The 15,551-nt window shown below is 56.3% G+C and overlaps 1 protein-coding gene across 6 annotated transcripts in view; it reads right to left on the bottom strand.

The window, feature by feature from the left end:
• RFX1 (regulatory factor X1) overlaps positions 1-15,551 on the bottom strand; it is a 29,546-nt gene that overhangs the window by 12,653 nt on the left and 1,342 nt on the right. For 3 of the 6 annotated variants that reach the window (XM_073219994.1, XM_037018920.2, XM_073219996.1), the window contains exons 2-6: positions 8,772-9,117; positions 2,813-2,922; positions 2,510-2,593; positions 1,846-1,953; positions 802-918 (exon numbers count right to left, since the gene is read on the bottom strand). In XM_073219994.1, coding sequence (XP_073076095.1) covers positions 802-918; positions 1,846-1,953; positions 2,510-2,593; positions 2,813-2,922; positions 8,772-9,069 — 717 coding nt within the window. In that variant the 5' untranslated portion in view covers positions 9,070-9,117. The remainder of the gene's footprint in view (positions 1-801; positions 919-1,845; positions 1,954-2,509; positions 2,594-2,812; positions 2,923-8,771; positions 9,118-15,551) is intronic. The other 3 variants (XM_073219998.1, XM_073219995.1, XM_073219997.1) reach the window with 3 other exon arrangements.

Genomic DNA, 15,551 nt, shown 5'->3' with positions numbered 1-15,551 from the left:
CCCTACAGGGGTTATTCTGCACTCCCAGGTCCACAGTGCTGACTGTCCTCACTTCCATGCTAAGGCAGAGATGCTGGGGATCACCCTCAGGGCACAGCATAGGGACAGAGGCTGGGTGGGGTGCGGGACGGGGGCAGCGGTGCTGGGTGGTGGATCTGGACTCAAATCCAGGTCTGGAAGGTTCAGAGGGACTGTGCTGCCAGGCAGGAGAGTATCTATGAATCCCTCGGGGCAGGTCTGTTCTTTCATCTGGGGTAAGGATCTATGTCTTTCATCCAGTTTTCCAAGGGTTGGGAACCCCTCGACTTGACTGGTAACAATCAGATGGTAGACAACTCTTGCCTCTTAACCTGCTCTGGCTGCCATGGCTGGTGGCTCAGAGTGCAGCCTCCTTCGGAAGGCTGAGCATGGATTTGGAGGCTGGGGTCTCTCCCTGAGCCCCTCAGGGATAAGCCAGGACATGCCCTCAGGGCTTCGTCCAGGCAAATGGACCCAAAGAGGCCAAAATTGTTTTCTGCAGCTCTTCCCAGTATTAGGTGCCATCCCGTCATCCCCACAGACCCTCAAACCACACTGCTCGCAGGACCCCAGGGCAGAAGCCACTATTTAGCCAAGGATGCTGAGTCTGGTGAGAAGCAGAGGCGCTTGCCAGAGGTCCCGGTGGTGAGCTGGGGCTAGGCCCCCATCTGCTTGATTCTCGTTGGCCTTCTGTACTGCAGCTCCCACAGACGGCCCAAGAAGCTGCAGAGGCCACAAAGCCAGGACCCCTCACCCCAGCCACCACCCGCCTTGGCCTGGCACCTCTGGGGTGACGGGGACACTCTGCTGGACACCGTGGACCTGCAGCTGCTGTGGCACCGTTCCCGCGGGGGCCCCAGCCGTCTTGCTGGAGGCGCTATTGGCCTGCACCGGCGACCGCTGCAAGGGAAGGAGACACGGGGCATTGTCTGGAGCACCTGGGCCTGCACGTAACCTTTCCCAGGAGGGCTGCCTCCGAGACCTGTTTGGGGCAGGGTTGGGGGGAGTGAGGGGGCCTGTCCCACCACCTAGGCTGGTAACTGGCCACATCCAGATGCCTAGTCCCTGCTGCAACCCCAGGCAAGGCTGGGGTTCGAGCCAGAGGTGCTGGCAGGGGGAACCTATTCTCCCCAAGAGGATGACCAGGAGGAGTCTGGCCTCAGCTCAGGGCCCACCTGCTGCCTCCACGGTCAGAGCCACGGCAGCCCTGAGGTGAGGAAGGGTAGGTGATGGACTCCCCACCTTCCAGATGAGGTGCTGAGGCACAGATGGGAAGGGACATGCCACGTAGCTCTGAGTGGTGACACCAGGCACTGATTTGCTAGCTCTGAGCCACGCTGTGCCACAGCAAGCTAGTGGGCACTCAGTGCCCTTAGTTGTTTTACCCATGGGGGCAGAAGGCTCCAAGGGCCTGGGCAGAGTCCCTTGGGAATAAATGGGTGAGCCAAGGGTCTGACCTGAGTTCGTGGTGCCAACACCCATGATCCCAGCCACCCACAGCCTGCCTGCATGCCTCCAACATCCTCGCTGGTGTTCAAGAGTCCGCAGAATCTACCCTGGGGCCCAAAGAGGAGCCTCTACCTGCCCTGTAGAGGGAAGGGAGCCTACTTTGCTCTCCGGAGTACAGGACCTGGCTGGGGCTGTGAGGCTCCCTCCTCCCTAGGGAGCTGGGCTCAGTTCACAGCTGGCAGGGACAAGAGTCAGGTAGTCAAGCCATCCTGCCTGGGGTCAACAAGGACTTTGGAGGAGCCCCAATATGCCCTGGGGGTAATGGGTGACCTGGGGAGAGAGGAGCAGGGAAAGGCAGCCAACGGAGCCAGCACCTACCTCAGGGGGTGTGTGCACCTGCTGGGTGCTGTGCACCGCCAGGGAGACCTGGCCCCCCTTGCCACCTGGGGCTGTGCTCTGCACCACCAGCCGCTGTGTGGGGAGAGCCTGGAACCGGGAGGGAGAAGGACCACAGTTCACTGATGAGCATCTGTGCCGCGTGGGCAGCATCCCTGTGCTGCCGCCTGTCAGCTCATGGAGTTGCCCCTGTGGTCCCCACGCAGCAGAGGAAGTGCTGGCCTGAGGAGCCTGTAAGTGGTGGAGCCAGGCTTTGTGCCTAGGGTCCTGGCTCCCTCGGAATGTACTCTCCCCTTTGAAACCTGCCAGGACTTTGTTCTGTCCTGAGCCCCAGCTGGGAACATACCACCTCGCCCTTGCAGTCCCTCTGCTGGCTAAGGGCTCTGGGCTCCAACCAGCTTTGGGACATGGGGGTTGCACCTGAAAGCCACCTTCCTTACTGTCAATCCTCAGGTCTCTGCTAGGATAATTGGTGCAGCTCATCCTTCCCTGATGGCCCTGACTGACATGTCTCCTCTGCTGGAGGCACTGGTGGGGTGGCCCCTGGATGGAGCCTGTGTCCTCCATGCTGGTGAGGGCAGATGTGGGCAGGCCACAGGGCGTTGTTTTTGCATCCAGGGGAGGCTGCAGGGGCTGGTGGCCTTACCTGCTGGGGCAGGGGGATGCTGGTGAGCTGGAGGGGTGACACATGTCCTGGCTTGGCTTGCACACTTGTCTGGACCAGCAGCCGCTGCAGGGACAAGAAGCAAGCCCCTGAGCCATGCGACTTTCCCAGGAAGGCCCGACCAGGTGGGTGGAGGAGTGGCTGAAGGGAACACCTTGGTAAGAAGAGGTCAGCAGATGGCTCTGGGAGCAGAACAGAGCAGGAAGGCCAGGTACCAGCAGCCACAGCCCCTGCTGCCCTTTGTGTGCCCTCCCCACCCTCCCCTGGGGGAGGGATGCATCCTACCTGCTGGGTGGCCTGCACCTGCTGAACCACCTGAGTAGGGACTCCAGTCTGGCTGGTGGTGGAGCCGGGGCTGGCCTCTGACACAGTCTCGCTGGCCCGCATGGTACCTTCTGTAAGGAGGGGTCACTGGATCAGCTCTGCCTGCAGCCTCCGCTGCCACCTAAAGCCTGAGCCCATCTGGAGGGGGTGGTACTGGCTGGAGCCAACCCGATGGGGCCAGTCCTCTCCAAGAGTCCTGCCTGACACCCTGGCCAGCCCTGCCCACACCCAATGGCATGGCAGAATTCTTAATATCCAGAAGCAGCTTTACCCCCAACCCTGAGCCTTCTCATCCATAAGCCAGGCCAGAAGGGATGACTGAGGAGCTGTGAAACTGTGGAGGCCCAGAGGGCTGGTCCCCTTTTCCTAACAGAACTGTGACTGACTGCCACCTCAGCATCCCAGCAGCCCTGGAAGGACCAAGGAGCTGGGGCCATCCTCTCTGAGATGACCCCTGGCTTCCCAGGAATAGAAGCTGGTCAGAGGAATGGCCTCAGGCCTGTTGGCCTGTGGCCAAGTGCCCCTCCCTCTGCCCTGTCCTGGCCTCCCTATCTTCAGTGGGGTGGGGCAGCAGGGGACCTGGAGCTGGGCAGGGAGTACTCATGCTGACAGACAGCTGAACAGAGGCAATATAGAACATGGTGCCCACCTGCCCCCACTGTGCCCTCCCCAGTCCATCCAGGGGAGTCTGCCCAGCACTCATGCTCCTTACCCACCTCTTTGTAACAGCAGGGTGCATGGGTGGCTTTATACCTGTAACCTTAGGGAGCTAATTCCCCCACCCCCACCCCATGGATGCAGAGCAAACAGCTGCCCTCTGGGAATAAACACTCCCCTGCCAGTGGGTGTGGCCAATCCAGGCTTTCATGGGGCTAAAGCCTTACTGCGGAGTCAGGAGAGAGCTGGTACCCGCAGATGCTATCAGGTGCAGGGCGAGGTTCATGCACTTGGCTGAGTGATTAACAGGGGAGCCGGGGAGGGAAGCAGTGCAGAAGGTGTATGTCCCGGTGAGGCGCTGGCTGGGAGACCCTCACCCCCGCTGGATGCCATCCATCCCGCCCCCCTCAGCAGGGCCTGGCATGCTTCCAGCAGTTCCAGGGGCCAGGGTGGGGCCAGAGACATGCATGTGCCTGCCCTCCTCCAACACAGGCCAGGAGCTAAGGTCCCCACCCCTCCTGGGGAGCAGTCAGCAGGGCTGGAGGCAGTGGGCAAGGAGGGACTGGGGTTAACTACGGCACTTCCAGGGCCCCAGGTGCTGGGTGAGGGTCTTCTGGGCAGCTAGGACAGAAAGCAACCGAGACTGGAGAAAGGAAGTGACTTGTCTAGGATCACCCAGCTGGGAACTGGCAGGCCAGGACACAGGCCCACAAGAACCTCACATTGTGTGCAGAACCCAGAGTCTCAGGTCATGCCAGGCTGAGGCTCTAAGGCAGTGCAGGACAGTAAGATGGGGGTCTCAGTGTCCCCAGAGACCCCACAATATCCAGAGCATCTCATAGTGGGGATTAGCCCCCAAAGGGAAGAGCTGGGCTTCGGTTGTGTAGGGACCCAGGGAGAGGAGCCTGGCTGGGGGCAGAACAGGTGTTCCAGAGAGATGTGAGGACCTCAGGGGCCAAGCCTGGGCAGAGCACGTGAACGTGTGTATGTTAGGTTGGGAGGGGTGGTGGCCAGATGTGGGGGGCAGTGTCGGGGGAAGCCTTCCATTGGGCACCTGTGGAGCAAGCATCAGGGCAACTCCAGGCCTGCCAGGCCAGCTGCCTCTTTGGCCAATTCTGGGAGGCACTGATTTCCACGTTTGGCTGGAATCTTCCCTCACATGCACTGAGGCTTCCCTGAGCCATGAGAAAGGAGGCCTGAGAAACCAGGGGAAACCTGAGAAAGCCCCGAGTCACGTGAGGGGCCCGGCACACCTGGGTGTCCCCGAGGCACGGGCAGCCTGGCCCAGCCCAAGGGAAGGTGCCTGACCGAGGCAGTCCACAGCAGGGTTGCCTAGTTCAGGACGGGTGGTAAGTGGGGCGCTGGCGCCAGCCACCTCCTGGGCTGGGGGACTCTGATGGAAGTGCCAAGGCCGACCCTTGAGAGGGTCCTTCAGCAGCTGGAGGCCCAGGGTCCCAGGAGATCGGGCATCTACCTGGGACAAGGAAGCCCTGGGAGGCTGTCCCGCCAGTCTCCTCCCTCTGGGGTGGCCCTCAAGGCTGGGCCCCCCGTGCTTGCGAGGCCAGGAGGGCACATAGGATGAGCAGGTTGAGTTCTGGAGGAGGGGCTTGTGTGTGAGGTCTCGCCTGCCTGTGCCCTGCCCTGGTTGTGTATGTGGACGGGGAGGGGGTCTGTGAGTGGCTCTGTCTGCTGGCCACCTCCATCCTGGATCTGAGCATGAGGCCAGGGAAGCCCCGCTGTCTCAAGTCTCAAGAAGTGGCAGCCGATTTCCTGTGCCCCAGTCTGATGAGTGGCCCTTCCTGCCTGTGCCCCGCACTTCCCCCTCGAGACCCAGTCACACCTCAGATGTCACCAAGACCATGACTACTGACTGTGGCCTGAGATGCTCTGCTCCAAGCCAGGCCCCGCTCCCCACAGGTGACAGGGGAGCAGTCTGGCTCTCTCCTGCCTGGCCCTTTGCTCCTGGGGCTATTTTCAGCTAGGGGTGCTTTGGGGGGCAGTTCTCTGGGACCCTGCTGCCTCCAGGAGACTGGGTCCCTTACTTGCCCTGACTGTGAGTACCCATCTGGGCTTGGGAATGCTGACAAACACCCTCCCAGTCCCTCTCCTGGACAGTGATCCTGGATGCCCAGGGCCTCCGAGCGAGGGAAGCAGCAAAGGGAGCCTGGATGTAGTCCCTCCTTCCCGGGGGGGGGGCTGCCAGCGCCCACAGCACCCTCCTTTCACCACAAGTTAAGGGTGAGAGTCTGGCAGCGTCTGAGGATGGGGTTTATGGATCTAGTGGACTGTCCTCTAGAAACTTCAGCTTCCTTCCCATCACCTGCAAAGGCACCGTGGGGTTGAGCTCGCGAGGATGGGGCAGGACGAGCCGCCTTCAGGTGCTGTTCCCGCTGGTGCCTGCCTGGGCTCCGGGCCCCTTGCTACTCACTTCCCTCCCGGAGCCCCACCAGCTCTGATGGCTCTGGCACTCTGGTGTGGGAAAAGCCCAGGTGCCTTGCTTGCTGCAGCCTTTGCTGGTGTCGTTACCCTCCACACCCGCCCCTGGGGCGGCTCACCAGCCCAAAAGTCACCTTACACGAAAGGGACACTAACCCGGGAAACAGTCACGGAGGAACACAGGAGCCACTGCAAGGGGCCAGAGGAGGGGCTGGCAGAGCAGCAAGGGCCGAGGCAGGGGCGAGCCAAGCTCCTCTTCCCCAGAACTGCTCCAGGATGCGCTGCCCAGTCACCCCTCTGGGGACAGGTCTGCTTCCACCAGAACTGGGAGCAGCAGAGAATGAAATTCCCTAAGACCACCGTGAAAGACTGTTAAACCACCACCAGACCAAAGACAGGACCCTGACAATCACACCAGCAGCCTGTTCACTACAGCCCGTCTGCACCCAGGGGAAGGGAGGACAAAGGCCTTGACCTGTAAGCACCAGGGCCTCCTGAGCTTAAGACTCCAGGACAATGGGGACGGGCATCATCATCACCTTCACCACTTTAAGTGGCGATGAATGTTAAGAAAAATAAAGCAAAGTAAGGAGATAGGGAGTGGTGGGGTGTGGGGAGGTGTGGGCATCAGGGAGGTGGCATCTGAGCAGAGACCCAAAGAACACCAGGACAAACCACCAGGAGGTCGGGACAGGGCGCTCTAAGCAGAGTACAGAGGTCCAGAGGCCGGATAGAGCCTGGCGGGTTTCTGGAGCCACAGGAAGGTCAGTGGGGTTGGAGCAGGTGTGGGAAGGGGCAGGTGGGAACAGGTGGGGCTGGGTGGCCGGCAGGCTTCACGGGCCAGAGTCGGGAGATTGGGCACTTTTCAGCAGGGGCACAGGGAATGTAGAGCTTTTAAAGCCCTCTCCTTGTTAAGGAGGCCACAGGAAGCCAGCTCTCCAAGAAAATCCAGGCCAGGGTTTCTCAGAGTGCCCCCAGGGCCACCTGACTCAGAATCATCTGGTTACGCTGGGGATATGACAGGACCTGAATGTCAGTTGTCACCAGGCTCCCTCTGGGTGTTGTGGACTGTGAAGGTGAAGGCTGGACCAGGGCAGGGGATGTGGAGGCAGGAGAAGTGGCAGGTTCTGGCTGGACTTCAGAGGGTTCAGGAGGCCTGGTTCAGGAGGATGGGTAGCATAGGAATCTAGGCTGACTTGGGCCTGGGGTGGTATTTATAAGAACAAGGAAGTCTCAGAGGAGAACAGATTTGATGAGGGGGAAATCCAGAGTGCTATTTGCCCACGTAAGCTTGAGTGGCCTATTCATCCCAGAGTGGATGGGTCACAGGTAGCTGGGGTTCAGGGCAGTGGCCCAGGGTGCAGACCTCAATGTAGGCACGTTGTCAGTAAGAGATACTAGACAAGGCCACCATGAAGGGAGAGTTACCCAAAACATCTGTGAGAGGGGGTCTCAGCCATGAGGACCAAGATGGCAAGAGCAAATCAGGAGGGGGCGGCTGGGGGCAGGTGGGGGCTGCTCACCCTCTGAGCAAGAAGGCAGAGCCGGTGGGTGCAGACCAAGCTGGGAGGCTGGCTGCGGGGGGATGGGTCCTCCTTGCCATGTGGTGGTGCCTTGGAGGGTGGGGGCTCTGCTGGCTAGGAAACATAGGCAGGTCACTGGGCAGTGCTGAGAACCCCCTGGAGATCTGTGGCCTGGGGACCCTGGCCACATCCAAGGCCTGGCCTTAATGCGATACGCTCAGTGGGGCTTTCATGTCACATCCTTCCATACCAGTCCGCGTGGTAAAGAGTCACTGCTGTGAGCCTCTGCATGTCCCCGGCCCGGCCCTTCCTGGGGACCTCAACGCCCAGGGCCCAGACTGCCATCTGTCCTGCTCCCATAGGACCACGTCAATTGTCACATATTTGATCCTCTAAACCCAGTCTTGACCTACTCTATCCACAGCCTCCTGGGGTGCCTTTATGATCCCTGCCATTTCCTTTCCCACTCTGGAAGGACCCTGGCCAGATTCAGTGAGGGGTGTCACCCCACCCTCCTGGCTCTATACTTGAAACTGCTAATGATGCTCAGTCCCGCTCTGAGCTGTGGGAGTGACTGCCTGCCCACGCTCTGCTCAGCCTGTCCCCGTCCTGGGAGGAACTGGCGTGTGGGGAAGATGGTCTACACAGGAATCATGGACACCATGACCCGAGCTTTCTGATCATTTTCCCCACGGCCGCAAGCACAGACACAGTGAGAAAGAGTGGCTGTCGGCCACATGTTTGTGAACTTGCCCGGGTGACAGCCTGCTCGGCTCCTGGGTCCTGGGAAAAACTGAAGGTGATGCTTCTGAGCCTCCCAATCCACCTCCCTAAAGCGCCTCTGTGAGTACCTCATATACATCCCCCGAGCACAAGAAGCCCTTACGGTGCCGGGATGGAGGAGGAAACTGAGGCAGACTGGCCAAGGGGCTGGAGAGCAGCAAGGCCAGGCCCAGAGGGCACCAGCCAAGCCCCAGCAGGCATGTGCAAACTTTGATCCCACTACCCAATCATTTTCTTCAAGTGACAAGTCACTTGAGGAGACAAACAGAAACAGATCTAAGAGCTGCCTTGATGGGAAGAAGTTTGGGGGGACAGAGGCCTCACTGCTTGGCCTGATTCCTTTCCCCAGAGATGCCCCCCAGACCTGCCTGAGAACCCCAATGAGTTTGAAAGCTGCTGTGCTGGTGACATGCCCAGTAAACGACAGTGATGTGGGGCATCACTGTGCCCCCACGTCCAGGATGCAGGACTCCCCAAAACTCCTCTCAGAGCACCCTGGCTTTGAGCACATGCCCACTTACCAGACACGGTGACCACGATGTACTGCTGGGATCCCGGGGATGGAGTGGGTCCGCCGGCTGGCTGCGAGGGTGTGGGGGCGGCTGGGAGGTCTGTCACGTACTGCTTCTGGCTGCCTGGTGGCTGTGCCTGGGGCTGGGGGTTCTGCAGCTCCGTGACATACTGGGGCTGGGGGGTGGCAGGCGGCTGGGGGGGCTGGGGCGCTGCTGGTGGTGGCGGTGGCGGCTGGGGCTGGGCCTGTGGTGGTTGGGATGGCTGCGGGGCTGCCTGTAGCTCAGTAACGTACGCCTGTGTTGCCATGCCAACAGTGGGAAAAATGATAATAAATAAGGCTTTTTTTTTTGCTTCCTTGGGAAGAAGATAGGGAGGGGGTAAGAGGAAAAAAAAAGGAAAAACAAGAATTAATCTACAGGCAGAGGAAACCAGGGACAGCTCCTGACTCCCTAGAGACATGTTTGGGCTCATCACTAACTTAATTAAATCCTGAAGCTGGTGGCCAGATATAACCAGCCCACCACAGCAGGATAACTGGGTACTGCCTGAGGCTGCCTGGAGCCTCTTCCATTCACCCTTACCCAGGACTTTTGCCTTCTACCTTCCCAGTCCCTCATGCCTCGGGGACCCCTGTGCCAGGGTCAAATGGTACAGTTCTCTTGGGGACTCCTGCGGACTGGGCACTATGCTGAGCACCTTCTTTACATTACTTAATTTTAAACTTCGCAACAACCACTTCTGGGTTTGTTAGTCTGCCAGATGAGGAGCTGAGGCTCAGAGAGGTTAAGGAGCTTGCCCCAGGCCACACAGTAGGGAAGTGGCAGGGCTGAGTTTGAACCTGGTTCTGAGCACTTGACTAGTGGGCTAATTGCTGGAAAGGAAAGTGGTGGGGAAGGCTGTCTTCCAGTCAGCCCATGCCAGTTCCCTACACGCCTGCCATCTGGACTTGGGTTCTTGCCTAGTATTCCCATCGGGGTGCCAGACACAGGGAGGCTGTTGGAGTCCAAAAAGCCCCTGAGCTGCCGGTGGCCACAGGGCCTTTTAGGCCCTTGCCCAGGGGCCATCACAGGTCACATCAGATGTGAGCTCATCCCAGGGAGAGTGTCCATCTGGGGCCAGGGGCACTGGGCTGGGAACAGGCCCTGGCCACAGGCAGGCCCAGCAGCCCTGTCGACCTCCGAATGGAACCAGCCTTACCAGACAGAGGCAGCTTTTCTGGTTACTAAAGGTTCATGGTCTCTCTCCCAGGTGCGAGGCTAGGCACAGGGTCCCCTTGATAAGCCCCACCTCCTTCTTGCTAAGTCCCGCCTCAGCAGGGGATGGGCCTGGGAACAAAAGCTTGAACTGCTAAAAGAAGCTCCAGCCCTCACCTCTTGGTGGCCCCAGGTTGGCCCCTGGAGGTATTTGAGTTTAACGGCCCTGCCTGTGGTGACCCTTGAGGGCACTATAGGCCTGGAGGGTGGCTAAGCCACAGGCTCTTCTGCATTAAGCAGCAGGCAGGGAACTAAGTGGGATTTTCAAGGAGAAAAACCACAGCTGCGCATTGACCAGAATCCCCAGGAGGAGCACTTTGCTGTGATTACCTCCCCACAGCAGCCCTACAACTGAGGGGCTACCCCACCCATTTTACAGATGAGCAAAGTGAGGCCCAGGGGTGAACTTGGAAGGGCATGCAGCAACTGGAGAGAAGGATTTGAACCCAGGTCTCTCTGACCCCACATATGTGCTCTTAGACCCCACCCCTGATCAGGGAACCAGGCACAGGGCTCATTTATTGTTCGCAATCAGGAGTGGCTGATTTTCAGATGGGGAGGCCCGAGCCCCACCTACAGAGATTAGCCCTCATTAGAGCAGCAGAACGGGGGAGCGGGGCGCCTGCCTGAGCAGCCCGAGGGATGCTGGGCAGCGCAGTGGTTCCCAGGTTATGTGTGCCTCCCTGGATCTCCCTCTCAGGATCTGGGCTCTGCTGTTTGATGCCAAACTCAAGAGGTGTCCAAGTGAACAGGGGCAAGGCGGGTGTGAAACAAGCCCTGGATGCAGCTGATGCACAACTTGAACTTGGCCTCCTCCTAGCTGTGTGATGTGGCGGGAGAGCCTCCACTGTCCCATCTATGAAATGGGAGGACCTGCAGGCCTTACAGTTCAGGGTTGCTGAGGAATTCACTGTGGTCGTGTGACTGGGTGCCTGGTGCAGGATACTTAGGAAACAGCTCTTGCTCCTGTCATTGCCCAGGGCCCTTTAATAAATCACAAAGCCTCCAAGCCCTGACTCCTTTCTTTGGGCTGCTGAGTACAAAGGAACAGGGGCTTCTGTCTGCCCTTGGGTATGCTCACTGGGCTTGGGGTGATTGGGGAGGGGCCACAGGCTGTGCTGGTTGGTACAGAGCTGTAAGAGCCTGGGGCCACCTGCCGGCCAGCTTATCATGGTGAGGGGCAGAGGCAGACAGGGTGGGCCCTGGTCTAGGTTGTGAGGAGCCGTCTCGGGCTTTCCCAGCTGGCGGGGACTCGGGTGGCAGGGAGCTGACCACTTGGGAAGGGAAGAGGCTGCTGCCTGCCACACATGCAGAGGTGACATCCCCCAGCCTCTGTGCTCCCCAAACTCCTTCCTGCTGGCATCAGAGGGGCCACCTCCTGACGGATCCTCGAACCCTCAGGTCCAAACTCTGGCCCAGCATGGATGCTTGAGTCCCTGCAGCTGATCAGCACTTTCCTCCCTGGTATCAGACTCATCTCAACATGAACACTGGCCTGACTGGTCTCTTAATTCATGATCATGTTACTGACCTTCCTCTGGGCCTCAGTTACCCCCATCTGTCACCTGAAGATGATGAGAACACCCAATTCACAGGACTTGTAAAGATCAGCCCAGGACCCACTAAGTGCTGAGAATTATTAGCAGAAAGCTGTTACTATTACTAGTCTCTTAACAGGTATTTGTGTAGAGGGTGCAGGGAGATAGAGAAGGTAGGAGACACACACAGTCCTCCAGCTCTTGAAGAAAGTGCTAGGGGGAACCTGCCCCTGTTGTCCATCAGCATCACCTGGGGAGCTAGTTCAGTGCAGGCTCCCTAGTCCCACTGCCCAGAGTCTGAGATGGCCCTGGGGTCTGCTCTTTGAGCTAACCCTCCCCCAGCAGATAATTCTGAGGCAGGTGGCCCTGGGGCTACTCTGAGATGCCCTTAGGAGAGCTGGCCCCTGTGATCCCTCCCATAAAGAAAGGGCTTTAGAAGTTCCACAGTTCCTAGTGTTTTTTCTCCTTGATGTGCAACAAGAGGGGCAATAAGAGCAACAAGAAGGGCTGAGAGGCTGAGCTTGAAAAGGAGAGGGGAAGATGAATGAAACTGTTAAACCAACTTCTCCACTGGAGGCCTACTCAGCACTGCCATTGTTAATCTCCAGGAAGGGTGATACAGGATGCCAAGTTTCCCGCAATTATTTGATCAGGGATCCCTTTTTTTCCATTTGTGGAGGACTAAGTTAAGCAGAGTTATGTAGGTATTCCCTAGAGAGGACGACGTCACAAAGATCTATACCACATGAGGCATTCCCCATCTTTGAGCATGAGACTCCTTTCTTTACAAAGCACATGAAACAAGAGAATCACTCAGCAAATCTGTTCCTTGGCAATGAAACTTCCAAGAAAAGCACCAATGGCTGCACCCATCTTCAAAGCCAACAGCTGTTTTTGGAGAACGCTTATCAACTACTTTGATCAGGGGCTGGCAAACTTCACTTAAGGGCCAGTCAACAGATGAATGTGGCTGTGTGCCAATAATACTTTCTTTCTAGATGTTAAGATTTGAATCTCATATAATTTCCACACGTCATGATATATTATGCATGACACAAAATATCCTTCTTTTGTTTTTCCCCATTCATTAAAAAATGTAAAAGTCATTTTTAGCTTACAGGCCATATAAAAATAGGTGGCAGCTGTAGCTTGACAACCTCTGTTTTGGATGCCAGACCCTATAACCAAATAGTTTACATCTTGGATGAGGCCCTCCCAAGAAAACAGAAAGAAAACTCAATTTATTCATCTGCTTAATTACTTCAATAATGAACTTTCAGTAGAATGGGGAAATTAAATATAATGCTGTGGATTTCCCTCATCCCTATGTCCAGTTAGTTTTGAAGGCTTGTCAATAATTCCTCCAAAATAGAAGGCTGGGCATTTCTCTCCAACTTTACCAACACCATGCCAGTCCAAGCTGCCATGCCATCATCTCTTGCCTGGGACCCTGTAACAGCCTCAGCACTGACTCCTGGCTTCACCCTTGCCCCTGTAATCTCCAAGATCCTTTGTAAACACAAATCCCATCTTGTCACTCTATTCAGAAGGTCATAAAGCCATCGCAGAGAATAAATAAGATCCTGAGCCCTTTCTATGACCTACAGGGTCCTGCAGGATCTGGTCCCTCTAGTCCCTGCCTTTCTCAACCTGGATGTTCTAGTCATACTAGCTCTAGTTCCTCGAATTCTCCAGGCTTCTTCCTGCCTCAGGACCTTTACACCAGCTCTTCCGCCTGACGGGCACATCCTCTCCCACCTGCCCCCATCCACCCCCATTGCCCATGCTATCTACTACTTACCACTCAGGTCTCAGCTCATGTTACCTTCTTGGGTCTCAAGTGTGCCCCACCTTCCCACCCCACCCCTGCCCCAAGCCATCTAGAGCACATATTCGTTTTTGTTTTTTTTTTCCTGGCTATTTCCTTGTTTATTTTCTTATTCTTATGACCAGAAAGGTAACCTCTCTAAGGGCAGAACCTGGCCCGCCTTACCCATCACTTCATCCCCGGCTCCAAGAACTGGGGATCACTGTGGGCACCTAACTTTTACTGTCAAATGAGTGTCCATGTGCCAGGAATAAACTGCTACTGAGTGCCAAAGGCCCGTGTCAAACTACCAACTGGTGAGACCTTCTGAAAAGTTACTGCCTCCTGCCTCCTGCTTATGCCACAGGGGTGGGCGATGCCTCCTGATCCAGAATGGGTCCACACCATGCAGTTTTATCTGCAGGCTGCATCTCTAGGGGGCGGTCTGCCTGGTGCATCCCCCGCCCCTGCCCAAAAATGCTGGAACATGTGTGGGGAGGGGAGGGCAAGGACCTCAGCTCCAGAGATGCCTTTCCCACGACACCCACACCCCTGGCTCACACATCTGCCTCCTGCCTCCTGGAAGGCTTGGGGCTGAGTCTGGGCCCAGGCCCAGGGAAGATTTTTCTTTCTGACTATTCTCCTAAAGTGGGAGAAAGAAAGGCTATTCACGAGCAAGGGGAGTAACACTTCCCCACTAGAAACTGTAATTCTGGTATCAAGCTTCCTGGGATCCCTGTCATCAGTCCACACAACCCAGCAAGTCAACCTTTAAAGCTACTAAGCTTTCACCCGATGTAAAATGATAAAAATAAATGCAAGCCTTGTAATTCCCAGGGCTGAGCAGGAAGTGACAATCATAACAGTAGCAGCTAACATAGCTTGAGCAATTACTGTGTTTGATGCTCAACGTGTATTCTTTTCTTTTATGGGATCCACAGCACAGCGATCTCAGATTAAAATCATTACCACTGATCAATGCTTCAGCCTAGATGAAACTGAAGTCCTGAGACATTAAGTAACTCACCAAGACCACACAGCTAGAAGCAGTTGATTGTTTCAAGGACAAAGCTGGTGTTCCCTACCGGGGTCACATCACCTCTTGGGGCTTGTGCACTTCAAATGTAAAAATTACGGGTGGGGCGAGAGGCAGTCAACAAGCCTAGATAACTGGTAACATCACTTTCTTCTCAAAGTTTGCCTTTCTAACAGGGGTGATGGTCTTTCTGGCAACTTGGTATTTATAGTTTTACTGAAAATTGATCTCTGCCTTTAACTTTCAAGGGGTCCTGCCACCTCTCAAGGAGGGCCTGGCCTAGAAAAAGGCCCTGAAGAAGAGAGACACCCCCCACACCCGACCAAGTTCTAAGTCAAATTCTTGGGGTAAAGCTTTGGGAGAGCCTGAAGCTTTTCCTTGAAGTCTATTGATTGACTTTAAAAGAAAACGGCTGAAGTTTGCACACGTCACTCGACTCTGCTGATGCCAAACTCCACAGCAAGGCAGAGAATAGACAAAATGGACTTGGCCCAGATGGCTATTAAAAAAAAAAAATTCTTCCCCGAGCTGGCAGATCTTTGTTGCCCAGTAGAGCAGTGTCTGGGATTCTCCTCTAACAAACGTTGAACACGTCCCCTTGCCTCTGACCTCGGTGTCTGGCTCCCGCCCACGTGGCTCTGGAGGCTGGTACCTCCTCAGTGACATGTGACCCAGTTGACACTGACTTGCCTGACACAGAAACATGTGTCTGGCCATGAGAATTAGCTTAAGAAATCTAAAAAACTTCCTCAAGCACCATTTGCTCCCCATTCCTGGAAAGGGAGACCTTAAAGGGCTGAACAGTTAGGATTGTCCCTTCACTAGGAAAAAGCCCCCCGCCCAGGAACAACACCAAGTCTAAGAGAAAAGCCTCCAGAGAAGCAATCAAGTTTCTGTTCCTCTAATTCAGTCACTCAAGATCACTCCTCCCTGAAACGGGTGTTGGTTTTCTGCAAACCAAATCCTCCAGGTTAAAGCCAGACTCGCCCACAGCTTCTTCCTCTGCCTCCTCTCAAGAAAGAAGGCAGATTTAGGAGGCAAGAGTAGTGTTGAACTCAAGCCTGGCTAACAGTTAATCTAGCAAACCATACTCAGAAGTAGTAGATGGGGTAAAAGTTTAAAGATGAACCCCAAGAAATTCCTGTAAGGAATCA

This window comes from Manis javanica, chromosome 13 (assembly GCF_040802235.1).
Source record: "Manis javanica isolate MJ-LG chromosome 13, MJ_LKY, whole genome shotgun sequence".
NCBI lineage: Eukaryota > Metazoa > Chordata > Mammalia > Pholidota > Manidae > Manis > Manis javanica.
The sequence above is the reverse complement of the archived record's forward strand: the minus strand, read 5'-3'. Positions and strand labels throughout refer to the sequence as shown.